The 25,983-nt window shown below is 51.4% G+C and overlaps 2 protein-coding genes across 3 annotated transcripts in view; both read left to right on the forward strand.

The window, feature by feature from the left end:
• On the forward strand, positions 1-12,596 carry EIF3K (eukaryotic translation initiation factor 3 subunit K). Its single transcript, XM_052656471.1, has 8 exons — positions 1-148; positions 1,046-1,144; positions 4,536-4,656; positions 5,961-6,035; positions 8,860-8,926; positions 9,019-9,096; positions 10,708-10,833; positions 12,528-12,596. The coding sequence occupies exons 1-8, from the start codon at positions 90-92 to the stop codon at positions 12,557-12,559; spliced, it is 657 nt and encodes a 218-aa protein (XP_052512431.1). The 5' UTR covers positions 1-89; the 3' UTR covers positions 12,560-12,596.
• A 6,397-nt stretch (positions 12,597-18,993) lies between these two features.
• The window catches only part of ACTN4 (actinin alpha 4), a 73,465-nt gene continuing 66,475 nt past the window's right edge, over positions 18,994-25,983 (forward strand). For both annotated transcript variants that reach the window (XM_052656470.1, XM_052656468.1), the window contains exon 1: positions 18,994-19,220. In XM_052656470.1, the coding sequence (XP_052512430.1) occupies positions 19,059-19,220 (162 nt within the window). In that variant the 5' untranslated portion in view covers positions 18,994-19,058. The remainder of the gene's footprint in view (positions 19,221-25,983) is intronic.

The following is a 25,983-nucleotide window of genomic DNA, read 5'->3' on the forward strand; positions in this document are numbered from 1 at the left end:
TTCCACCAACTCTTCCTCTTCCGGTCCTCGAGGACGCTTTGCCGGCAGGGTCTTCGGCTCTAGCCCTGGTGTGGGAGGCGGCAGCAGTCATGGCGATGTTTGAGCAGATGAGAGCGAACGTGGGCAAGTTGCTCAAGGGGATCGACAGGTCTGAGCCCGGTCGGAGGGAGCGTTTCTGGCCAGCGTGGAGGAGAGGGTTTTCTGGGGTCAGCAAGAGGTGGTCAGCATCCTGGGCTTGCCCAGGGGTGGGATTTTTCAGTCAGTCTGGTGCAGTTGTTTAAGAAAACAGCGTTGTATAGGCCTAAAGGCAAGAGGTGGCCTTGCCTGCCGCTCAGTCCGCTTTAATTACCTTAAGGCCGCCCTCTCTGCTTAACTTACTCTCCCTCAGCCCCTCTGTTTTCTCTCTGCTCCTCAGTTTCCCTGAGCCTCTCAGTGCCTCTTTGTGGCTCCCCTTCCCCCCCTGATTTCATTCATCGAACACATGTTTACTAAAGTCTACACTGTGAATTCTGGGCAATGGTGCGGACCAGAGATAACCAAAGACAGCCACTGGCCATGCTTTCATGGAGTTTCTAGTTCAGATAAACCGGACGGTAGACAGTGATAGCCAGGAGTGGTCAAGGCGGTGATGGGGGAAGCACAAGTAGATTGATGGGGGCTAGGATGGGGAAAACTAGGCAGGAGAGAATGGGCTGCACCAGAGTGGGGTTTGGGGATGAGAGGAAGGGGTGGATATCAAAGATGTCCAGGAGGCCAGATGTACAGGCTGCAAGGGCTGGTTGACTGAGAGATTGAGGAGGCATTTTTCAGAAAAGACCCAGGGCTCTGATGGGGTTTAGAGCTGGGGCTTAGGTCAGGGATATGGATAAGTTTCATCAGAGATTATAGAGCTGATTCAATATTTGAGTAGAGCAAGTGGCCAGTGACAGAGGGAGGGAGAAAAGGAAGAGAAGGAGGAGCAGGCTACAGTCACCCCCACTCCTCCCCCATGGGAGTGACTGGCCTCAGCTCTTGTCTCTGCTCACCCGTCTTGTTTCTCCTCTAGGTACAACCCTGAGAACCTGGCCACCCTGGAGCGCTATGTGGAGACACAGGCCAAGGAGAATGCCTATGATCTGGAAGCCAACCTGGCTGTTCTGAAACTGTGAGTATCTGCCTCCATTCCCACCCCGTTCCCATAGTCAGCAGCCTGCCACTCCCAGCACTGGGTGGGGTGGGAGTGAGGGGTAACCACCAGGATGTGACTTCTCTCTCTTTTTTAAAGATTGGAGTCTAGTTGGTTTACAATGTTATATTAGTTTTAGATGTACAATAGTGTTTGGGTATTTTTATAGGTTATACTCCGTTTAGAGTTCTTACATAATGGGGGTCATAGCCCCTGTGCTGTTCATTGTGACTTTGTATCTTACTTATTTCATATATATTTTGTACCCCTTAATCCCCTTCCATTATCTCGCCTCTCCCCCACCCCATTCCCATCTATAACCACTAGTTTGATCTCTGTTTCTGTTTTGTTGCTTTTATTTTATTCTTTAGATTCTACATATAAGTGAAAACATGTGGTATTTGCCTTTCCCTGTCTGACTTAACTTCACTAAGCGTAATATTCTCCAGGTCCATCCATGTTGTTGAAAGGGCAAATTTTCATTCTTTTTCCTTTTTTTTTTTAAATGGCTGAATAATATTCCATTGTGTGTATGTGTTTCTATGTACCACATCTTCTTTATCCATTCGTTTGTCAGTGGACACTTAGGTTGCTTCCAGATCTTGGCTACTGAAAATAATGCTCCTGAGAACACTGGGGTGCATGTATCACTTCAAATTAGTGTTTGTTTTCTTTATTTATATTTATATACACACACATACCCAGGAGTGGAGTTGCTGGATCATGTGGTAGTTCTAGATTTGATTTTACAGGGAACCTCTCTACTGTTTTCCATGGCGGCTGTGCCAATTGACATGACACTATCAAGCGTTCTCTCCTCCACATCCTTGCCGGTGTTTTGTTATTTGTTGTCTTCTTGTTGATAGCCATTTTGTCAGGTGTGTGATTCTGATTTGCATTTTCCTGATGTTTAGTGATGTTGAGCATCTTCTCAAGTGCCTGTTGGCGATCTCTGTCTTCTTTAAAAAAGAGCACCTATTCAGAAGTTTCTGACAGGGTTTTGGAGGATTTTTGGTATTGAATTGTATGACCTCTTTATCTGTTTTGGATAGAATGTGGAAGACTAGGGAGCCAGGAAGTAGGGGCAGGAGGAGGGATGGTTTTTGAAAACTTAGTTACAGGGGCTGCACTCCAGCAGTTAAGATTCCAGCCTTCCACTGCAGGGGACACGAGTTAGATCTCTGGCTGGAGAACTAAGCTCCCGCATGCCTTGCTGTGCAACCAAAAAGTAAAAAAATAAATAAATAAAAATCATAACAAAGCGCACATACAGGCTGCTGCAGAAAGCAAGTATATGGTTTAACGTGGAGTTATAAATGAACACCTATGTAATCAGCAGCCTAACTGCAAAATGGGTGTTGCTAGCACCCCTGTCCTTTGCCCCGTGTGTTTTGTGCCAAGCACGCAGACCTGATGACCCTGGTGACCACTACTGTGCTCTCGTGGCCTGGCTTTGTGTGAATTTACCACACGCTTGCAGGCGCATGTACACACATACACATCCTGATTCGCTTAGCGCAGGTTTGCCTGCTTTGAACTGAACACAAGAGTAGCTGCATGACTGGAGCTCTTCTGCATCTGGCAGCTTGCACTCCGCCCTGGGTTTGTGAGCTCCACGCTTTTCCTGTGTGGCCGCAGTTGGTTGTCATTGCTGTGTAGTGTTCCATGTGGAGCCAGGTCCTAATTATCTGTTACCTGTCGGTGGATATTTGGTTTCTTCTTTCTAGATGCTTTATGGACACACCGTTATTGTTCCTTGTTTTAGTCACTAAGTCATGTCCAACTCTTTTTCAACCCCGTGAGCTGTAGCCTGCCAGGCTCCTCTTGTCCATGGGATTCTCCAGGCGAGAATACTGGAGTGGGTTGCCATTTCCTTCTCCAGGGGATCTTCCCGACCCAGGGACTGAACCTGTGTCTCCTGCATTGGCGGGCAGGTTCTTTAGCACCGAGCCGCCAGGGAAGCCCAACTACCAACTTTGTAATGTTTAGAGCTTTCATGACCTCGATTTTGCCGTCTGTAAGATGGAGACAGTGTGTGTGTTGGTGAGGTCGTTTAGCGTGTTAGTGGTGATAACCACTGCTTAGTGAGCACCCCCATGTGGTACCTCCTGTGCTATAACTCTTGTGTTAACTCACTTTGATGCTATGTTTTGTTTGTGAGGTAGATACAGTTGGGTTTTTTAATTTTTTTCTTTTCTTTTTTTTTTTTGTGGCAGCACCACACTGGCATGCAGAATCTTAGTTTCCTGAACCCCCTGCAGTGGAAGCACAGAGTCTTAACCACTGGACCACCAGGGAGGTCCCGATACAGTGGTTTAGTCTCACCTCTTGCAAGAGAGGAAACTGATGCACAGAGCACTTATTATCTTTTAGACTCTTACTTCATTGTTTATATCTTTGGCTGTGCTGGGTCATCGATGCTGTGCGAGCACTTTCTCTGATTCTGGGGGGCTAGTCCCTAGCTGAGCTGCACAGGCTTCTCACTGCCGTGACTTCTCTTGTGGAGCACAGGCTCTAGGGCGCATGGGCTTCAGTAGTTGTGGTGCACAGGCTTAGCTGCCTTGTGGCATGTGGGATCTTTCCAGACCAGGGAAGTCTACTTATTTTAAATGCTCCATGCCGGGGCTTCCCTGGTGGTCCTGTGGTTAAGAATCCGCCTTGCAGGGCAGGGGGACATAGGTTCGATCCCAGGTACAGAGGGAGCCCACATACCCCAGGGCAGCTAAGCCTGTGAGCCACATCTCCTGAGCCTGAGAGCTTTGGAGCCTGTGCTCTGCGACAGGAGAAGCCTGTCCATGGGGTTCTCCAGGCAAGAATACTGGAGTGGGTTGCCATGCCCTGCTCCAGGGGATCTTCCTAACCCAGGGATTGAACCGTTTTGCAGGTGGGTTCTTTACCCTCTGAGCCACCAGGGAAGCCCAACAAGAGAAGCCAGCCCACCACAACTAGATAGTAGCCCCTACTTTCTGAAGCTAGCAAAAGTCCACGCACAGCCACAGAGACCCAGCACAGCCAAAAATAAACTATTTTTTAAAAAAGTAGTCCAGGGCCACTCAGCAGTGAAGTTTAAATCCAGGCAATTGGCTCCAGAGGCTTGACCACTGCTATTTATGCACTCAACTTGTGAATCACTTAACACTGTCTGCCTTACGGAGTGGTTGTGAAGATTAACTGTCTCCGTCTACAGAACAGGAAAGTAGGCGTCAGGGAGCTTAAGGTCCCAGCCAGATAGTGGGGTGGTTGGTATCAGAGCGCAGACGTGCCCAGCCCCCAGACTCCGGGTGGAAGCAGCGAGCAGCCTTCCTGGCACCTGGTGAGGCCCAGGGACGTGGAGATGGCACTGCTTCTCCATCTCTGTTTCTCTTCTCAGGTACCAGTTCAACCCGGCCTTCTTCCAGACCACGGTCACCGCCCAGATCCTGCTGAAGGCCCTCACCAACCTGCCCCACACTGACTTCACGCTGTGCAAGTGCATGATTGACCAGGCCCACGCATCCTTCCCGCTTCTGGGCTGGGACTGGGGGAAGAGGGGGAGCAGGGGAGACGGATTCACAGGGCCCTGGTCTTGAGTTCGGACACAGACACCAGTTGCCTGCTCTGGTCTTGGCCCCGGGCTGGCCGCGGCTGGGACAGTACCATCAAGGAGCTCACAGTCTAGCGGGGGAGACCCGTCCTCTCTGGAGTAGTCAGGACTTGGGGTGTGAGGGGCCAGAGGAGGCACCTGAACTTGGCTGGAAGCCAGGAAATTTTCCTGGAGGAGGGAACAGATGAAAGATGAGGAATTAGGTGATTCGTAGGGAATGCTGATCCAGGCAGAGGGGAGCGTGTGTAGGGAAAGAAGAAGAAAAGAGCTCGGTGCTGTGTTAGAGTCAGTAGAGGACGTTCGGCTTAGCCACAGAGTTGGTCAGACTCAGAAAGAGCACTGGGGAGCTGAAGAAGGCATTAAGGCTGCAGAGTGATAGGGGGAGAAACATGCTTTAGAAAGATTCCCGTGAGGCTTCCTAGCCGAGGAAAGACCACCAGGCCAAAGGTCGGAGCCACGAAGGGCTGGCTTGTCAGCTTCCCTTCATTCTGTGTATCCCCAGGGACTGGCCAGTGTCTGTCTAGTACAGCGCTGGTCTCCAGTGAAGAGATGTTAAGTAAGATACCACTGAACTGGCCTACTCATTGGCGGCTGGGCTGAAAAACGTCTTCCTCAATGAACCTGCTCTTCCAGGTGTGTCCACGGGGACACCCGCCTTCTGACCGACAGTCCACCTCCCCCAGAGGTCTGTTCTGGTGGCTTAAAAACCGCATACGATCCACTGTTCAAAGTTCAGCAGAGTATACCACGAACAAACCAAGGCTTCCTCCCTCCTCACCCCACGGCCACTCGGCCCACGGCCACCCGCTCCCCTCCCTGAAGGCCACAGTTGCTTACAGCCCTCTGCCTTTCCACAGATAGCCTACAGATAGAGAAGTGCAGGTGTGCGTGTGTGTATACACCCGTTCCTCCCTACCAGTGATAGGCTGTTACACGTGTCTTTCTGCATCTTGCTCTTTTCATCTTGCTAGAGGTGTGTTTCATCACGTTTTCCATGTCAGTTCTGTAAGGCGTGACTCGATCTCAGTGTGTGAGGCGGCCCCTGTTGAGTTGTCCCCATCTCTGGATCCTTAGGTTCTTGCTCATTTTTGCCGTGACAGACACGCTGTGGTGAGCAGGAGGTGGGCGGGGCGGTTGTGGGCGGGGCAGTCTTGGGCGCAGCAGCTGCCTCCTCTGTCTGGAAGGCCTTTTGCCCTTAACGCCTCCCCCCAGCAAGAAGAACGGCCCATCAGGCAGATTTTGTACCTCGGAGACCTGCTGGAGACCTGCCACTTCCAGGCCTTCTGGGTAACTTCGCTGGGGCCCCGGGGTAGGGTGGTGACTGGGACGTGCAGAAAAAGCTGCTGGAAGTCAAGACCACGCACATTCATTGGTGTCCTCCATGGCAGTGGGCCCTGTCTTCAGAACTCTGCGTGTGGGATGGCATAGAATGGTCATCCCCACCTGGAGCCAGGACACCCCGGTCCTCTCCTCTGCTGACAAAGCTCAGGCTTTCTCTCTCACACACACACACAGGCACCTGTTCTTCCAGCAGAAGTCCTCTGTCCTCTAAATACTCTACCCCCAGGGGACTTCCTTGGTGTCCAGTGTTTAAGATTCTGTGCTTTCACTGCAATGGAACCTGAACCAGGCATGGGTTCAAACCCTGGTTGGGGAACTAAGATCCTGCATGCAATGGGACATGGCCAAATAATAACAGTTGAATAAAGAATAAATACTGTTCCCCCTTTCTTGTCCTAACTGGACCTGGTGTCCCAAGTGGGAGTCCACATAGCCTCCTAGCTCTCACCTCCACTCCCAGACCCAGCGCCTCCTCCCACAGCCCCCCAGCCCTGAAGCTCCTGTCTTATCATACCCTACCCCACTTTGTTGATATTGCCCCACCCCACTCCATGACTGCTCATTTTCGTGAAGAATGTAACTCACAGCCACTCTTTATTCCTAGATGCTTGAAAGGGCAGGTCTGTGATCCTTCCATCACCCTGACTTCTCAGTTTCCAGATTTCTTGTTCTCCCTGGGTCCTGAGCCCCTCACTCCCTCCACTCACATCCAAGATGAGACCAGTTCTCAGCACACTGAATCCCTAAGAAGTTAAAAAAAAAAGGAACAAATATGATACTAATACTTGAATTGTGCCTTCATGAAATCTGATGTCATTGGTCTGGGTGCGGTCTTGGCTTAGGGATTTTAAGCAATTATCTCTGATGATTTTGCTCCCCAGCTAAGTCTGGGAGTTACTGACCTGTACTTGTCTTCATCAGCAATTGCCACCTCTGCCCGTGAAGGTCAAACATTTCCACCCTCTGACCACTTCCTCCTCGCCCCTCGCTTCCCACCTCCCCCCCATGAGGCCTCTGACCCGACATTCTTGGACCTGATCGGCAGCTCCAGTCCTCTGTTATACTTCCTCCTTCACAAATCATGCTCTCCTCTCCTGGGGCTGCGGGAGGCTGGAGAGGAGCTGTCAGTGCCCACCCACAGCTGGTCCTTGCTTCCCTCCCCGTGTTCCTGGATGGCTCTCCGCAACTCCTCACCACCACCTTTCTCCTCACCTCAGCCTACGACCTGGCTTCTCATTTCACAGGAAAATAGAAGTGGCCAAAGCAGAACTTCCCACCCCTGACCCAACATCTCCCGGCAGCTGACCAAGCCCTGTTCTGCTCTAGTGAGTGACCTGTCCCTCCTCCTCCAGTGCCCTGACCCCCTGCCCTCTTGCCCACTCAGTGGCGTCACACCAGCCATTCTCCCCACTCTGCAAACTTGACCTTCCCACACTGTTTCCATCCCCATGCAACACGTCCACGCTGCAGTGGGTTCTAACATAAAGAATTCCCCCTGCACCTCCACACTCCCCACCAGCTCTGCCACCACCCCCTCCCTCTGCTCCCCTTCCAGCCTTGCTCCTGGCTGGGACCCCAGCTGTCCCAGTCTGCCCGGGGCTTTCCCGGTTTTATAGCACAAAATCTCACATCCCAGGCGAATCAGGGCAGGTTGCCTGTGTTCAGCCTTGTCTTATCCCTCTGCTCACATGAACCCATGCCATTCAGGCTTTTGTGGCCAGCCCTCTGACGCCTGACTCCGGCACAGGCCACCGAAGCGCTCTTGTTGAGACCCACAGTGACGCCCCCATTGCTAGATCCCGTGGGAAGTTCTCAGGCCCCAGCTCACCTGCCCGGCCAGTGTCTCTTGGCTTCCAGGCCAGCTGCTTTCCCACCTTCCTCCTGCCGAGCTGGCCGCTCCCTCTCGTTGTCCTAGTGGGTTCCTCGGCTCCCTCCCTGATGCTGGGGGAGCCCTTGCTGGGCGGGTGACATTTTAGCAGAGGCCTCAAGGAGGTGGGATTGCTAGCCATGGGGGAAGAGAGTTCCAGACCCCGAAACAGCCAGCAGTGAGACCTTGAGGTGGGTGGATGTCTGACAAGTCTGAGGGGCAGCGAGGAGCCCCTGTGGTTGGAGTGAGGGGTAAGTGGGAGGAGGTGACAGGTAGTTCCCAGGGGGCTGTGGTGCGGTGCTCATGGGCCGTGGTAGGGCTGTTGCCCTTTTCTCTGAATTAGGTGAAATCCGAGAAGAGGTGGTTGAGTGCGGGTACCTCATCTATCTCTTCTCTTGTCGTTTCATGGGAAAAAAGAAGCGTCCAAAGCTGAATTCCCCGCCCCTGGCCAGTGCTGAGGCCTTGAGGTGCCTGAGTGTCTGGCATGTCTGAGGGGCAGTGAGGAGCCCCCTGTGGTTGGAGTGAGGGGGTGAGTGGGAGGAGGTGATGGGCAGATCCAGGGGAGCCTGCCAGGTGCAAACCCCACCCTGTGATTTGGGGCAAATCTCTCAGCTGCTCTGAGCCTTGGTTTCCCCATCTCTAAAATGGGAGAAAAACCAGCATTGTAACATCATAAGGTTGCATACAGAAGAAGGGCTGGCATGTGGGGTGAATGCCAGAGTGTTCGCTTCTCTTATTTTACTATTGGGGTTAATCTTGGCATTATTTATAATTTTTTTTCCTTGGCCACGTGTCTTGTGAGATCTTAGTTCCCTGACCAGGGATTGAATCCAGGCCCGTGGCGATGAAAGTGCTGAGTCCTAACCACTAACGTTATTGTGGACATCGTCTTTCCCTGCACAGCAAGCCCTGGATGAAAACATGGACCTCCTGGAAGGCATAACCGGCTTTGAAGACTCTGTCCGAAAATGTAAGTTCCTCTCTGAGCTTGGGCTCCCTGAGGGGAGGGAGTGGCAGCAGGTTCTGAGAATGGCTCTTCATCTTTCGCCCTAATTTCTGCAGTTATCTGCCATGTCGTGGGCATCACGTATCAACACATTGATCGCTGGCTGCTGGCTGAGATGCTCGGGGATCTGACAGGTAAGACCTTCTCTGCGTCCCTAGTGCCCATCTAGGAGGTCAGGGTGAGCAGGGCAGTGGGCCTCAGCCAGTTCCTCAAATGGGCTCACTCCTGCCTTACCAGGTCGTTATTAAAGGCCCAGTCCAGAGCGGAAATGAGGAATTAGTAACACCTCCCTTTCCTTTTCAGAGATCCTACAGCATTCATTCATTATTCTGCATAAATTAGTTAAATGCCCACTCCGCACTGTTCAAGGCCCTGGGGGCACAGCGGTGAACAGCCTGGAATGGCTTAGATTCGATATCATGGAGGTAGCAAAACAGATGACGAATGAAGCTGTTCATGTCTAGTGGGATTCATCCATGACAGCCGCTAGAGAGGGCCGTGAGGGTGGGGAGTGAGGGAGCAGGAGGCATGAGGAGGTGGAGGCGCGGCATCTGGAGTGAGGCGGGCAGCCTGAGGGCAGAGTGAATGAGAGGATGCTGTGCTCAGAGAGCAGCCAGGGAGCCCTTGGCCGCGGCTGGGTGAGCCAGGGGGCGGAGTCAGGGCAGAGAGGTGGTGGGGGGAGGGGTTTCAGGCACTGAAGGGCCTCCTGCCTGAGGACTTCGTCCTTTATCCTGAGTGAGATGGGGCCACTGGAGGGTCTGAGCAGAGGAGGACATGATTAGATTTATATTTCTAAAGATCCCTCTAAAAAGAAAAAAAAGTACATTTTTGCTCATTTTGCAAAAAGAGATACAGGAAGGGAAAAATTTTAAAACAAGGAAAATGGTTACTTCTTGGGAGCTGAGGGCGAAAACAGGGAGGAGAGTTGGGGGGTGGGGGGGAGATTTCTCTGAGCACCTTTTGGATAGTTTTGCCTTTTAAGCCAGGTGGGACATTGTTTGTTCCAGTGGAAGCTAACTTTTTTTGGACACTTTGTGTCGGGCAGTGTACTAAGTGCTTTACATTGGGTCGATATTTTATGTGTTTAAAAGTGAAATTAAATCAGAAAGGAATGAAACAGCCCTTAAAGAATTATTTCAAGTTATAGAACACTTCTCTGGCCAGAAAATAACCTTTCTTTTTGTTGGGTGTTGTTCACTTGCTAAGTCCTGTCTGGCTGTTTGAGACCCCATGGACTGCAGCATGCCAGGCTCCCCTGTTCTTCACTGTCTCCTGGAATTTGCTCAAACTCACGTCCACTGAATCAGTGATGCTAGCTAACCATCTCATCCTCAGCTGCCCCTTTCTAAAGGCAAGAAAGAGCTGCAAAGAAATTCTTAAACATGGTGCCATAAGCTTACTGTTCTTGGTAATGATGAAATCATCATTTCGAAGCCATTTCAATGTAGATGGGGGGAAAGCAGAGAAGTAAGCTATCTGCTGTTTTTAGGAGCTGAGCTTTTACCCTGGGAGACACGAGAGGTTTAGAAAATGAAAGGAGACGCAGAAGCCCTGTAGTGGGAAGGAGGAGAAAGCGAAAAGTCTCCCCCTGGTGGCTGTTTGGAGACTGAACCGTAGGAGCCCCAGGCTGGCAGCCCGAGACCAGATCTGCCCAAGGCAGGCAAGGAGGGCACCCTGAGCGCGCTCCCCACCCCAGTACTGTGGGATCCGTGTGCAAAGCCCCTGCGCTGCTGTGTCCCCTGCAGACAGCCAGCTAAAGGTGTGGATGAGCAAGTACGGCTGGAGCGCCGACGAGTCGGGCCAGATCTTCATCTGCAGCCAGGAGGAGAGCATTAAGCCCAAGAACATCGTGGAGAAGATCGACTTTGACAGTGAGTAGTGGCCCGAGCCTCAGACTGTGGGGCTGAGGAGGGGCCTTCTAAGAGCAGGGCTGGGTCCCCAAGGACTCAGGTAGACAAGTTCTGACTCAGGGCCAAGAAATGTGCATCTGCCAGATTCCCCTGATCTCGTCTGTCCCAGGCAGGCCACCTTCCCTGGGGAGAAAGGGCCGAGGGTCCTGGTGTCCTTCCCTGGAATTCTGGGCACCGGATCCTGCCCTGAAGCGCTCAGTAAGACTTCCCAGGGCCTGGAGGGACCCGGCAGGGTGTCCCCACACCCTCAGTGGCCCAGGGCCTCAGCCCTGGCATCCGTTAAAATGCCGCAGAACGCCTACCAGGAGGTGCAGGCTCTGCGGCCAGGGCAGCTGGGTGGGATCCAGGTTCTTTATTCATCTATGTAACTTCGGGCAAGTGATCTTACATCTCTGTGCCTCCAGTTCCTCATCTAGAAAGTGGGGGGGTCACAGCCCAAGAATTATGACTAACTCCATATAGTTCTTTACACTTTTTATTATTAAAGTCATTGGTCCTCGGGTCAGCCCCATAAGGCAGGTGCCAGTACTGTAAGTAACTGAATAATACTGCAGTACCCACCCCCTGGAGGTATGAGTGTGAAGTGAGACACTGTATGTGCAACACTTAGCAAAGAACCAGTCCTGCGGCTCACTAAACGTTACCCTCATTGTCACCATCACATTAACTAACAGACTCCGCTGGCTGCTCAGCTAGAGCGAACCTGCTGTCTCACCTTCCCACTGCACAGGCATCCTGGAGTAAGCGAGAACTGGCGGGGCAGGGACGGGCTGCCTCCTTTAGGCCCTCAGTCTCCTCCTTGCCCTCTTAAGCGTGGTTCTGATGTGTTAAAGATGAGGACTGGTACACTGTGGCCTCTGAGTACAAAATGACTACATTGCTATTTAATTGAGGAGCAAGATTGAGCAGGCAGTCATCGCCACACCTGGGGGCTGCAGACCTTCAGTCTAAATGAGATGCGCCCACCGAGTTGGGGTTCTATGTGAGAACTCCTTGGAGCAAAGGGTTCTGCGGATGAGATGCAAGTCCAGCTCTCAGAGCATCTCGCAAATTGTTGCTTAGTCACTTCAGTCGTGTCCTGACTTTTGTGACCCCGTGGACTGCAGCCTGCCAGGCTCTTTTGTCGAAGGATTTCCCAGATAAGCATATTGGAGTGGGTTGCCATTTCCCTTTCCAGGGGATCTACCCTACCCAGGGATCGACCCTTTGTCTCTTGTATTGGCAGATAGTGGATTCTTTACCACTGATCCACCAGGGAAGCCCACCTCGCAAATAGTACCATAGTAAATGTTATCAGGATGGTGATGAAGATAGCAAATCATACTTTTAAAATCCAGGCATTGGGACTTCCCCTGGTGGTCCAGTGGCTAAGCCTGCCTTCCCATGCAGGGGTTTGTGGGTTTGATCCCTGATTGAGGAGCTAAGATCCCGCAGGTGTCATGGCCAAAAAACCAAAAAGCAGAAAAGAAAAGAGAAGCAATATTATAATAAAATTCAGTAAAGACTTTTAAAAAAGAAATAAACAGGCATTGTTCTAAGCCTGTTGTTTAAGTCTACAAGGCCCCTAAACAGTTGTGGGCGCTGCAGTTGGCGGTTGGAGGTTCATCTTGTGTCTTTCCCATGTTGACCCTGGCCTTCCCTTTTCTTCTCAACAGGTGTGTCCAGCATCATGGCCTCCTCCCAGTAACTTTGCAGTCATTTAATAAAGATGTGTTGACTTCTTAGCCTGTTGTCTCCCCTTCGACTTCCTGCCTCTGCCTCTCCCTGACCAGCGTCAGGGTCTCACATCACTGGGTGCTGGGGCCACCTCTCTTCTGTCTGCCCACCCCTACCCCTCAACCCAGCAGCAGAGCTTCTGTCTCCCCGGATCTGCTCCTCTGCCCAGACCCAGCAGCTGACCTTCACCGCCCCCTTCCTGACCCGTCAGATCACAGGTGGAGGGCCCGCAGACATGAGTCAGCACGGAGGGTATGAATGGGTTGTGGGTGAGTCAGCAAGGTGTGAGTAGGAGCTAGTAGCCCAGCCCTGCACCTGGGGCTAGCCTGGGCTCTCCTGTCCTCCGGAAAACCTATTCGAACAGGTGCGGCCCCTGGGTTCCTGGAGAGGGAGGGGCAGCACCTTTACCCTTGGGCCTCACAAGCAGCCCTAGGGCAGTGGCCAGAAGAGTGAGTGGGGGAGGATTCTGGTTGCTTGCTCAACCTGTGAAAGTATTAGTCGCTCAGTCCTGTCCTTATGCGACCCCATGGACTGTAGCCCACCAGGCTCCTCTGTCCATGGAATTCTCCAGGCAAGAGTTACTGGAGTGGGCTGCCATTTCCTTCTCCAGGGGATCTTCCCCCACCCAGGGATTGAACCTGGGTCTCCTGCATTGCAGGCACATTCTTTACCATCTGAACTACCAGGGAATCCCTTGTCAGAATCATAAGGATTCCATGGGCTCTGGGCAGTGACGTTTACAGATCAAGACCTAGCCTGTTCTTGGCACTGAGCAAACCAGGGTCACTTCCTTTCAGAGTCAGGAGAGTATTCCTCCTCCCCTCCCCCCCCCCCCCCCCCCCCCCCCGCCACACATTGGGAACTAGTCCCCAACATTCTTTTTGGTGAGACTTTAAGAAAGTTGGGATTTGCAGCCAGGCCTTTCTCCCCCCATCTTCAAGTCTTAGCCTTGGGTTGGTTATTCAAATTTGGTAAGGTATTCCACACATTCTGATGGAGTGACTGGTTGAGCTTTCACCTCTGAGCCTGTTGTCTGCAGGAAGAAGTAGGCACAACAGTGACTGCCTCTTAGGGAAAATGAGAGGAAGTCAGATGCCGCAATAGATGCGTAGCCCGCCCTGAGGGAGTGCCTCACTCTCATGCCCTTGTGTGTGGACTCTGCTTACAGAAAGGGCAGCGCCAGAGCTGCCAGCCCTCCCTGCTGGCCAGCACTCACACCCATCATTCTCTAAGCCAGGGCAGGACAGGATACCCTTTACGCTGAGATCCAGACCTGAGCAGGAGCCAGGAACTAGGGCGTGCCGGAATCCGGGGACAAAGGGTGCTATTGCCGCTCAGGACTTGGGAGCCAGCTCTATGGGGTGGGGGGAAGGAGGGGACACTGGATGCTGTCCCCCACCCATTTAGTTGTGTCCATCAGCAGAAGAGCACCCACTCTCGGTGGGCATGCTCCCACTCGCTGACTTGGCAAGTGCCTCCGTGTAGGATACAAGCTGGCACACCAGGTCACGGCCATTCCGCAGGGGGAGAGGAAATGACCTTTAAGTGTTTTGGAAGCCACGGCTTGTCCTGCTTTGACAACCTGCTTGTGTTCTAGGAGGATCACCCTTTGAGCAGCTAAGAGGCCTGGCTCTGCAGAAAGACTGAGTTTAGAGGCCAGCCCAGTGGCTTTTGGGTGTGTTAGTAAGGAGAGTACCCCCTTCAGCCGTTGCACTCAGGGCTTTGATATCATCAGCATGTCACCTGTCGTGGTGACTTGGGCTGAGGTCTGCTGGTACAGCAGCTTCCACAGTCACCTCTAGCATCCCAGAACCTGCTCATGTCCCCACCCTGAGAGGTCGCAGCCCTCTCTTTCTTTCATCTAAGTAGGGTTAATAACGGGATAGAGTATTATTTTTTAATTCAAAATGTACTGTCTAATATGTTGTTTCTTTTTGGCCATGTGGCTTGCAGAATTAAGACACTTGTGGGATCTTAGTTCCCTGGCCTGGGACTGAATCTGGGGCCACAGCTGTGAAAGCGCCAAGTCCTAACCACTGGACTGCCGGGGAATTCCCAATAACGGGATATAGCATTTAATAAGTTCTGACTGAAGTCACAAAAAAGTCACAAGTTTTCCACCAAATGGTGATGTGGAAATGGTGAACCTAACCCCAAGGCCCCCTGGCCATACCCCTTCATGTAGGAATTGCCCCCTGCCAGCTGAGAGCCCCTGCCCACTGTCCCTCAACCGTCTGCAAACAGTAGCTGTTATTAGTTCACTCTCCATGGATGGCTTCTGGGAAGTGGCCTCAAAGCTGACAATTAAAGGGAGCTTTTCATTTAAACCTCACTGGCTGGGGACATCCTCTTCTCTGAGCCCTGGGTCTAGGGGTTTTCTCAGTGTCGACCAGGAGCAGGCAGGGAGGGGCAAAAGGTCCATTGTAGAAGAGGACTCTCCCTGCCCAGCAGGCCCAGCCTGAGTCCCGGGCTCGTTCTCCAGGTCAGGCAGGAAGAGGTGCCCAGCCCCAGCCCAGCCTCGGCCCAGCCCTGCTTTGGGAATGGTCAGCACTGCCGGGGTCTTTGGCAGGGTCGTGGCCGTCCATGGGAAAGTGGGCTGCCTCATCCTCTTGCTTCGCTTGTCCTTGGATCTCTCCCAGTGACTTTGAGAGAAGATGAGTGAACCTGGTGGCTCCCGAACCTGGAGAAGTTGTGTCTTCTCATCCCTATTCCCCAGCAGGTGACTGTGACACAGTCCTTTTGTCCTGTGTCAGACCCTGCCTTTAGTCAAACCCTTACCTTCTTGCTTTGCCTAGCAACAATTTCCCTCATGGCCATCCCTGAATTCAGTACAGTTCTTCATACTGTTGCTCAGGTCCATAACTTAGGAACCATCTTTTTTTTTTTAAGAATTTATTTATTATTTTTAGCTGTGCTGGGTCTTCATTGCTGCGTGCAGGCTTTCTCTAGTTACGGCGAGTGGGGGTACTCTCGTTGCGGTGCACAGGCTTCTCGCTGTGGTGGTTTCTCATGGAGCACAGGCTCTAGGGCTGACAGGCTTCAGGAGTTGCAGCTTTTTGGGCTCTAGGGCACTGGCTCAGTAGTTTGGTGTACACGCTGAGGTTCCCCACGGCATGTGGGATCTTCCCGTACTAGGAATGGAACCGGTGTCCCCGGCACTGCAAGGCAGATTCTTACCCACTGGACTGCCTGGGAAGCCCTAGGAGCCATCTTGAGTCTGGATTTTTTTTTTTTTTTCTTTTTCACCTCTGCCTCCCACCCCCAACAAATTCATGACTCTAAAGTCGTAGAGGCTCCACTTTCTCATATCACCCCACTGCCCTTCCTCCACAGCGCTCTCCTCTACCCTCCATCTTCCTGTCCAGCTTCATCAGGACCACTGAGGCAGCCTCCTCATGGGCCCCCTGAGCACACTCCACCTTCTACAGTCTGTTCCCCTGGAGGACCCAGTAGACAGTTAAATCAGACCCCAGCCCTGCTTACCGTCTTCCTTCCCATTGTATTTAGAATAAAATTCACTATATGGCCCCATTGCACTTAAAATCAAAACTTCTTTTCAGGCAAATAATAATAATAATCAAATCATTATATGTCAATTATATATCAATAAAAAAGACTCAAATTCCTCACCATGGTTTTAAGTCTATTCATTCATCTGGGGTTTATTAAGCTTCTACCTTAGATGTGAGTTCAATCCCTGGATCAGGAAGTTCCCTTGGAGAAGGAAATGGCAACCCACTGTAATATTCTTGCCTAGGAAATCCTATGGACAGAGGGTCACAAGAGTCTGACCCGACTTAGCAACTAAACAACAAACAATCTTATGCCAGACACTGTTTCAGAGACTAGGAATATGACCAAACAAAGATTCCTACCATCATGGGCTGACATTCTTGAGAAAGAAACTAAATAAAGCAGTCATATTAGTATATTAGTGGTGATCAGTATTCTGGGAAAAATAAAGCTGGGAAGGTGTGGATGCTATTTATAAAAAAGTGGTCAGGGGAGGTCTCACTGAGGAGGTGCTATTTCCTCTAATTTTCAGGAGAGGAGTCTATGAGCCTTGGGGATCCAGTATCTAGGGAGAGTGTTCCAGGCAGTGGTAACAAGGTATCACTATGTTCAAAGGCTTTGAGACTGGAGCATACCTAGTATGCTGGAGGAACAGTTAGGAGGCCTAATGGCAGAAAGGGAAGAGGAACTAAAAAGCCTCATGATGAAGGTGAAAGAGGAGAGTGAAAAAGCTGGCTTAAAACAACATTCAAAAAATTAAGGTCATGGCCTCTGGTCCCATCACTTCATGGCAAATAAATGGGGGAAAAATGTAAACAGTGGCAGGTTTTATTTTCTTGGGCTCCCATATCACTGTGGACAGTGACTGCAGCCATGAAGTTAAAAGACCCTTGCTCCTTGGAAAGAAAGCTATGACAAACCTAGGCAGAGTATTAAAAAGCAGAGACATCGCTTTGCCGACAAAGGTCTATGTAGTCAAAGCTGTGGTTTTTCCAGTAGTCATGTGTGGATATGACAGTTGGACCATAAAGAAGGCTGAGCGCTGAAGAATTGATGCTTTTGAACTGTGGTGCTGGAGAAGACTCTGAGAGTTCCTTTGACAGCAAGGAGATCAAATCAGTCAATCCTCAAGGAAATCAATCCCGAATATTCACTGGAAGGACTGATGCTGAAGTTGAAGCTCCAATACTTTGGCCACCTGATGAGGAGAGTCGACTCAATGGAAAAGACCCAGATGCTGGGAAAGATTGAGGGCAGAAGGAGAAGGGAGTGACAGAGGATGAGATGGTTGGATGGTATCACCGACTCAATGGAGATGAGTTTGAGCAAACTCCGAGAGATAGTGAAGGACAGGGAATCCTGGTGTGCTACAGTCCATAGGGTTGCAAAGAGTTGGACACAACTGTGGTGAAAGTTCAGAAAGGAGGGGAGAGTGGGAGGTGAGCTGGGAGAGACATGAGGACCAGCATGATCAGGATGTGGAAGAAAGACTTTGTGGGTTTGACTGAAACCCCAGGAGTCTCAGTGGTTTCAAAAGCTGGACCAGGAAAAAAAACAAAAAAAAACAACAAACAAACTGGGCTGGGCCAGGGCAAGGAACGCCCCAGCAGCCTTCCTCTTTTCCTTGACTTTGACGTGTGGCACCAAGGGAAGGTTCTGAGCAAGCGAGGGAGGGATTTGACCTGATTCAGGTGTTCGCAGGCTCCTTCTGGTTTCTTGTGAGAGAGTTGGGTGGTGAGTGGAGGAACAGAGAGACAGTGAGGCTGCAGCAGAGGTCCAACTGAAGACAGGCGAGGGTGGACAGGACCAGGGTGTGCCCATGGAGGAGGGAGAAGTGAGTGGATCCCATACATACTTTGAAGATGGAACTGACAGAATTTCCTGAAGAACTGGATGTAGGGTGTGAGGAGAAAGAGGACACGGGGTGACTGAAAGCTCTGTTGCCTGCAAGCTGGGAGGATGGAGGCGCCATTCACTGGGACAGGGATGATCATGGGGTGACCAGGTTTGAGAGGAAGATCAGGGGCTCAGCTTTGGATATTTACACTCGAGACACCTCTTAATGTGACAATATCATTTATCTGTATTTATTTGTTTATTTATTGCTGCGCCCCACCCCCCGCATTACCTACTTGAGAACTGATCACCCTTATGCTCAGAACCGTATCGTCAGCACCTGAGAACAGTGCCTGGCACACAGTAGGTGCTCAATAAGTGTCTATTGAATGAATGAAGATAGATAAGTCCACAAAACTCTCGAGTCAGCCAGTATCTATTCCAGTCTAACTCCCATGTCCATTTCGTGAATCCCGCCGGCGTTTGTTCAAATGTCCTCCTCCGAAAGCCTATCCTGACTACTCTACATTTCAGCTTGATTTTTCTCCGTAACACGAATCCCCTTGGAATATATTAACATATATATTATGTACTGAAAATTATTTGTTTGTTGTCTCCCTTCACTAGAAGCTTCCGCGAGGGCAGGGAGTTTTATCTATTTCGTTTAAGTGGCAACGCACACAGCAGGCGCTTAATAAATATTTGTTGAATTTTCCTTGCTGAATGGGATACGGGCCACGCCTGAGCGGGTTTTCTTAGTCGGACGGCGAGACCCGCCTTACGAATCATCCGCGATCTGGCCCCGCCCACACGCAGAGGCCGGGCGCGCTCACGCGGGGACAGGGGGCGCGGCTCGTCCACGAGCTGAAGGGCGGCGGGGAAGCGCGCTCTGCGCAGGCTCCGAACGCCCCGAGGCGGAGTCTCAGGGTCTTTTGGGTTAGGAGGCGCGCGCGCGGGAGGGCGGCGGCGGCGGCGGCGCGGTGCGCAGGCGCGGCGGGCAGTGCGCAGGCGCTGGCGGAGGGCGGGCTGGAAGCAGCTGAAGCGGCGGCGGCGGCGGCAGCGGCTCGGGCAGAGGGGCGGGAGCAGAGGCTGGAGCGGACGGGCTCGGGAGAGGCGGCGGAATGGTGGACTACCACGCGGCGAACCAGTCGTACCAGTACGGCCCCAGCAGTGGGAGCAATGGCGCTGGCGGCGGGGGTAGCATGGGAGACTACATGGCCCAGGAGGACGACTGGGACCGGGACCTGCTGTTGGACCCGGCCTGGGAGAAGCAGCAGCGCAAGGTGCGTGGCCCTCGGGCCGGACGGGCTGGAGGGGGGGTTCCGAGGGAGGCTGGGGGCCGGAAAGGGGCTCGGAGACCCTGAGACGGGATCGGAGGGTCTGTGGTGAGAACTGGGCGTCCTGAGAAGGAATCGGCGGGTCTGGGAAGGGGTTTGGAGTCTTGGAAAGGAGTTGCAGAACTTGAGCGGGGAATTGGGAGTCTGAAAAAATAAATTGGCGGCTGAGTAGGGGATATGGAAATCTAAGACTAGGAATCAGGGAGCCCGAGGAAGGAATTGGAGCGTCTGGCCTGGGAATGAGGGGAAATCGGCGAGATGATTGGAGGAGACTCAAGAACGGAATTGGGTCTGAGGCGGGATGGAAGGGTCAGGATGGACTGGAGATGGTCAGAGGGAAAAGGGGGAGTCTGGAATGTGTGGGTCAGGATAGAATTCGGCATCGGGGCAATCCGAAGAGGAGCTGGAGTATGGAGGGCGTAATTTGGATTACAGAATCCTCTGAAGAGGGTTGGAATTATGGGAGCCCTAGGGATGAAGCCCCTTTCATTCTAAAGGGGATGAAGATTCTGGAAGTGGGTGTGAAGGGACCCAGGGCTTGGTGGGTGAGGATGGGGAGGCTGCTAAGGAGGTCTGGACTCTGGCTCTGGTGGGAGAAGTCAGGAAGCTGTGAATAAGAGGTTTTGAAGGGGCGAGATATTATCAGGGGTGCCCTGCCCTACAGGGAAGAGGAGAAGATTAGGAGATAGAAGAGTTATTGGTGACGCCAAGGCCTCCTTGATGAGAGGCCGAAGGGGGATAGAGAGAATTTGGAGTATTCTGAGGAGGGGTTCTGAAGAATTGATGGAACGTAGACAAAGCTCAGCAAAGGGTTGGCGTTGCCGGAGGCAAAGGTAGCCTGAACGAGGTGAGAAAGGCGGGAGAGAATGGTCGGAATGGCGGATGGTGGGAGGGAGGTGTGCGGAGTAATGAAAGTCTCACTAGAAAAGGAGTGTGTGACGGATAGACCTAGAGAGGAATCTGGGGGTGAGGGCTTCTGGACGTGTCATCCCAGGACTGGAGAGTGTGTTTATGTGTTGTGAAGGGAGAACAAGTTGTTTGGGGAGGAGGGGCTGAGAGTGTGCAGAAAATTATCTTTTGGGGGTGGTGATGAAGAGCCCCTGCTAAAGCAGGGTCTGTTTTCAGGTGGCACGTTGGAGTGTGGAGGCAATTTGGGGGGACTAACAGTGGGGAAAGGGAGATAAAAAGGAGTGGGAGGTGCAGAGAGGGTGGGGTGTGTGTCTTTGTGTATTTGTGTATGTGTATAGGTGTGTGTGTGCACATAATCCAAGGTGGTAGAGAGCAGGGAGCTCCAAGCTGCTAGAAGAGAGGGTTTAGCGAGCGCAGGAAGAGCTAAAGAAAGGAAGGTGTTGAGGTGGGTGTGTGTCTTGGGAGGGGGCTGTTTCAAAGTGTGTGGAGAGGGTGGGAGGTACTTACTTAATTAGAGGCATGTTGTAGGTTCTTCAGACCTGAATTTTCTTCCCGGATTCATTACCAGTTCCGTGGCCTTGGGCAAGACCCTTGATCTCAGTGTGGTCCTGTCATCTGTGGAATGAGGAGGGGTCGAGGGAGTCCCTTCTGTGATTCTAGGAGGGTGGATGTGTGTGGTGTTGGGAGAGTAGCAAGGGGTTTGAGTGTGGCTGGAAGCCTCTTGAGGGTGTGAGATGTTGCCTTGGGGCTTCCGTGCAGGCAGCCCAGGCTGGTGGGGAAAGGGTGAAAGGAACAGCTGTGCCAAGCAGCCTGGGGTGGGGCCTGGCTTAACCTTGGGGTAAATTACCAACCTCTGCTTGAATTTCCTCATCGGTAGTTGGGGGGGTGGGGGGTGGTGGCGGCTCCGTGGTGATGTCCTTATCTGTTGCCCCACCTACCTCCGGGTGGGCAGGTTGAGATAATCTGACATAAAAATTCTTTTTGAGGGGAGAGACCTAGCCTCTGGTCTCAACAGTAATTTACTGCCGGAGGCAATGCCGGGTTGAAAAAGGTTAAGAGTTGCTCAGAGACCTGGGAAGCTGGGAAGGGAACAAGGCGGGGTCCGTGGGGTTGGTTTTTTTTTTTTTCTTTTTTTTTGAGAAAACCTGGGCTCCTTCTCCAGCTCCCGGTTCTGGGGGAGAATGAGCTTTGGAGTCTCTTGACTCAGGTGGTGGGGAGTAGGGACCTTCCCTCCCCATCCCTTGCTGATGCCTACCCCTCCCACAGTGACTCCCTCTGCTCGCTTCCACTCCCTTCTGGGAGTCAGGGTATGTGCTCCACCGTGGTTATAGTCTCCCTTGCCCGCTGGGTGAGGCCAGGGCACCCTTCAGGCCAGAGCAGGAACCAGGACTCACCGGCATCCCCAGGTCTGGCTGCGGTTGTGTCATCACCCCCCCACCCCCCATCCTATCCTCAGGGACCAGGCACGGTGGAAGGAAAGGGTGGCTCACAGCCCCTCTTAGACCAGCTGTTTTAGATTCTCAAGATGGGCCAGATCCTAGCGTGTCCGACTTGATACAACTGTAGCAAATATTTACACGCAACTGTACTTTGGGGGGAATATCATTTCACTGCTGTGTGCCTACCTATTTCGGGGCAGGCATCTTCTCTGAAATGGGAGAAGGAGTAATGGAAAGGAATATATAGACGAGTCTGCAGTTTTCTTCCTTCTAAGAGGACCCCCCCCCCCACCCCTCCCCAGACTGGGTTTTCCTGCCTGGCAGTGCCACTTTGGCAAGTGACAGATTGCCCTTCTTGCCCCTCTAAGGCTGAGCCACGGACCACAGAGAGGGTGGCGGTCCTGTGAGTGTGCTGTGTGTACTCTCACGCTCTAAAAAGCTGTGTCCAGGACAGCTGTAGGCCCCTTAAAGCGTGTGGCAGTTGAATTCTTCTAGGAATTAAGCAAGGTTTAGCCCAAGTCAGAGGGTGCCTGTGGTTCCCAGTGGTTCTCATATCTACCTGAAGCCCTTCTGGGGACCCTTGTAACCAAGGCATTACCTGATAAGCAGGTTATGCAACAGCTCTGATCTGGAAAGGCTCTACATGTTTTCTCCAGGGGTGTGGGGGGAAGGACTGTTCTGGTCTTTGAGCAAATTCTTGAGCAATTATAGCTCTGGGCCAGAGCTCCCTCTCCCAGTTTCTGAAAGAGGCTTGAGTAGCCTTGCCACCCTTGCTCTGCTGGACAGGTGAGGGCACTTGATGGCCACTCCCGAAGTTCTCATTGCACCAAGAGGAACTGCCTCCTTTGCTAAGCTGGCGTGGTCGTTGAAACATCACTGACTGCTCACAGGGCCTCAGTGTTTAGACCCTGACCTTTGGCTTGGGCTCTATTGGATTTGAGTTAATTATTTGAACGTTCTGATGGTGTCTTGTTTTCCTCCAAGTAGGGTTGTTTTTCTTTCTTTTTTTTCCTTTTAGGCTGATGATAGAGACCTCAAAGTAGCCATCTGTTATTTTGTTCCATTACTCTTAATTGCTTTCCTCTTAGGAACTGGCTGAGACTAGCAGATCCTTAGCAGTTTTTAAAAATGGAATAAGTTACTGAAAACCAAAACCAAAAAAAAAAACAAAAACCCAGACTCAGTTGTCATCTAGAATTAAAGACTGTACCTATGTGAGGTGGAGAAGGAAATGGCAACCCACTCCAGTATTCTTGCCTGGAAAATTCCATGGACAGAGGAGCTTGGCAGGCTACAGTCCATGGGGTCGCAAAGAGTCGGACACGACTGAACGACTAAAACACACACACACACACACACACACCCCTATGTGAGAAGGGGGGCAGGTATTCTTTTTGCCTGCCTGGGAGAGGGGTAGGGAAAGGTACTCAGCTGCTCGCTTCTGTCCTCGGTTACTCCCCCCTGCCCCAAGTTTTAAGAACAGGGCTTTTCTCAGAAATAGAGACACAGACAAAGGGAACTAATGTGTGGCTACCAAGGGGGTAAGAGGTGGGAGGAGCTGGGAGCTTGGGATTGACACATACGCTATTGGTACCATGTAGAAAATAGATAACTAATGGGAACTTGCTGCGCAACACAGGGAACTCTGCTTCTCGCACTGTGGTGACCTTAATGGGAAGGAAGTCCAAAAGGGAGTCGCTTTGCAAAATGATTCATTTTTCTGTACATTAGAAACTAACACAACATTGTAAAGCAGCCGTACTCCAGTGGAAATTAAAGAAAAGAGCAAGAAACAGGGCTTTCCTGCTGCCTGCCTAAGAGGTGAGGTGAGGGAGGCTGGCCGGAGTGCAGTGCCCTTTGTAGCCACTCACACCCGTTCAGCTGAGGGTTGCGATCCAGTTGGTGCCGTGGAGTGGCGCCTACTGCTTCATCTAAGTCGTTTCATTCTCTGTGCTCTAGGGCACGGGCAGGAGTGCCCTCTGCCTTTTGAAACACCGTCCCTGAGACCAGCAAGGAGGCTCCTTTGGCAGTGGGGAGCTGACTCACTGTGCAGTTGGAACTGGTGCTAAATAGTTCCATTTAATGGCAGCTGATGGCCTGGCCTTGAGCAGGCTGCCTCATGGGAAAAGTTTGGTGAGAAGTATTGGAGGCAAACAACCCTGGAAATGAGGATGGGGTTTTAACATCCAGGTGCGGCTGGTGCTATCTAACTCCTGAGATGCAGTCCGGGAGGTCAGTGAAAATGTAGGTTTGCACCCCCAAAGGGCTTCCTTGGTGGCACTGTTGGTAAAGAGTCCGCCTGCCAGTGCAGGAGATGCAAGGGACGCGGGTTTGATCGCTGGGCCCGGAAGATGCTCTGGAGTAGGAAGTGGCAACCCACTTCAGTTCTCTTGCCTAGAAAATTCCATGGACAGGGGAGTCTGGCTGGCTGTAGTCCATGGGGTCGCAGAGTCAGACACAACGGAGTGTACACGACAACCTCAACAGCAGCAGCCACACAAAGTGTCCTCTGAATCGGATGTCAGAGGAGCAGGGACAAGGCTGGATTCCCGGCTCAAGGCTCTGGGGTGGGGAGTTCTGCCATTTAAACATACACTCCGGTCACGGCTGAGTTTGGCCAGGCAGCCCCCTTTTACAGAGTTGAGTGAGTGAGTAGTACCAGTTAGCTGGCAGCTCTGGTCTAGCAGATGACAGCAAAGAGAATGAAGCCAAAAAGGCATCGATTGGGGAAGACTCAAGGAATTTCTGAGATGGTTGAGATGAACACTTCTGGCTTTTGACATATTGATTTATAATGTGCCGGGAATTGTACAAGCCTTTGACCAGACTTAGGGTTGTTCTTTTTTTTTTTTATTTGAAAAAGGATTCCCTTTGATTTTGTGGAGGATAAGGAGAGGGAAAGGGCAAAGATAATTAAGGAACAGCTGTTTGCTGTCCTTGTCACTTGCTCATTCAAGTTTTCTGAATGGCTGAATTAATCAGCATGTTTGTCTCTTCTCTGGCATTCGGAATGTTCTAGATCAGTGGTTTTGCCAGCTTTATCCTTATTTCCTTCACTTAGTGATGTCCCTGTTTTCATCTGTCTGGTCACTTCCCTTCCATCGCTTTTATTTTATGTACTGTACAGAATAGCAAAAGCACTCCTGTTACTTTAAGTCTTCCCCCCTGCCCGCCACCCCCTTCTTTTTTCATGGAAATAGGAGGTGAGTGATAGCAAGTTGGTAATTCAGTGGCAGTGGTAACTGAAACACTGACCTACTAAAAGGTGGGCGGAAGCTTCCACTTGAATTGATACGAATCCTGTCATCCAGGAAGGTTTGAAAGACAGCTTTATGTCCCTGGTAGTTTGAGAACTCCAGATCAGTCTCCTTCAGGATGAAGTTCAACTTCCAAACATCAAAGCCTCAAGCGCAATTATAAGGAAACTTAGTTTTACAGTGTTGCCCGTCTAGACGCCAGAATTTGTTATAAAGTGTCTGCAAGTGGCACAAGTAACACTTGCTTTTCTTCAGGAAGGTTTATGAGTTACATTTTAGTTAGTAACCCAGGTATCAGGAAGTATAAGGTTCAGGGAGTCAAGCGAAAACAGAACTTTAAAAAGTCCAGCCTCTGTTTAAAGAGTGATCTTATTGGGAGGAAAAATTAACCGACTGGTTGGGAGGAGAAGGATCTGCCTCCAGCAGAAAAGGGAGAACTCTGCATACATTTAACCGGCAAACGTCCTCATATCAGAAGTTTTGTCCAAGTAGCAGTCTCTCTGGGCTTATAAAAACCCCAGAGACATTTGACTTGGTGTTGTGCCTTTTTCTGTTGTGGTGTTCTTTCATGTCCTTCCCCCTCCCCTTTCCCTCACAGATGCATTAACTTGGAATGTCCGTGGAAAGTCTTTGAAAGCCGGTTGGTGTAACATGGTTGCCGTCTCTTTAGTCTGAGCAGCAGTTACTCCAGAAGAGGCCAGTGGCCTTTTTTCCCTTAGATGTAATTTACTGAAGTAGCCTCTAAAAGCAAGTGAATTGAGCTTTACCTTGGGATTTGCTATTTGCCACCTGTTTCTGTACTGGCTCCTGCCTTCCTGGGATGGGATGAGCCCCAGCTTCCCCGAGAGTGAGGACCATCCTGTGCCTCCAAGAAGGCACAGTGGTTCTCCAGCCAGAGCAGCCCTCCTCATCCCTACATCATGCTTGGCTCCGTGCTTCCTAAACTACAGTCATTTGTGATTTTTTCCATAGCCCGCTTTTGCTTTTATATCCTTAATAATATTCTTCTAAGTCAATTTTGCCTTTTTAAACTTAAGTTTTAAAGGGGAAATTTATGTGAGTATTGCCAGTGGAAACGCCAGCTTCCCTGGCCATAAATAGAAG

Source organism: Budorcas taxicolor, chromosome 18 (assembly GCF_023091745.1).
Source record: "Budorcas taxicolor isolate Tak-1 chromosome 18, Takin1.1, whole genome shotgun sequence".
Classification (NCBI taxonomy): Eukaryota; Metazoa; Chordata; class Mammalia; order Artiodactyla; family Bovidae; genus Budorcas; species Budorcas taxicolor.

Coding starts and splice junctions, on each gene's coding strand:
- EIF3K (XM_052656471.1), top strand. CDS start 90: ATGGCGATGTTTGAGCAGATGAGAGCGAACGTGGGCAAGTTGCTCAAG. Junction 6,036..8,859: donor GCCACTTCCAGGCCTTCTGG/GTAACTTCGCTG, acceptor TTCCCTGCACAG/CAAGCCCTGGATGAAAACAT. Junction 10,834..12,527: donor GGAGAAGATCGACTTTGACA/GTGAGTAGTGGC, acceptor TCTTCTCAACAG/GTGTGTCCAGCATCATGGCC.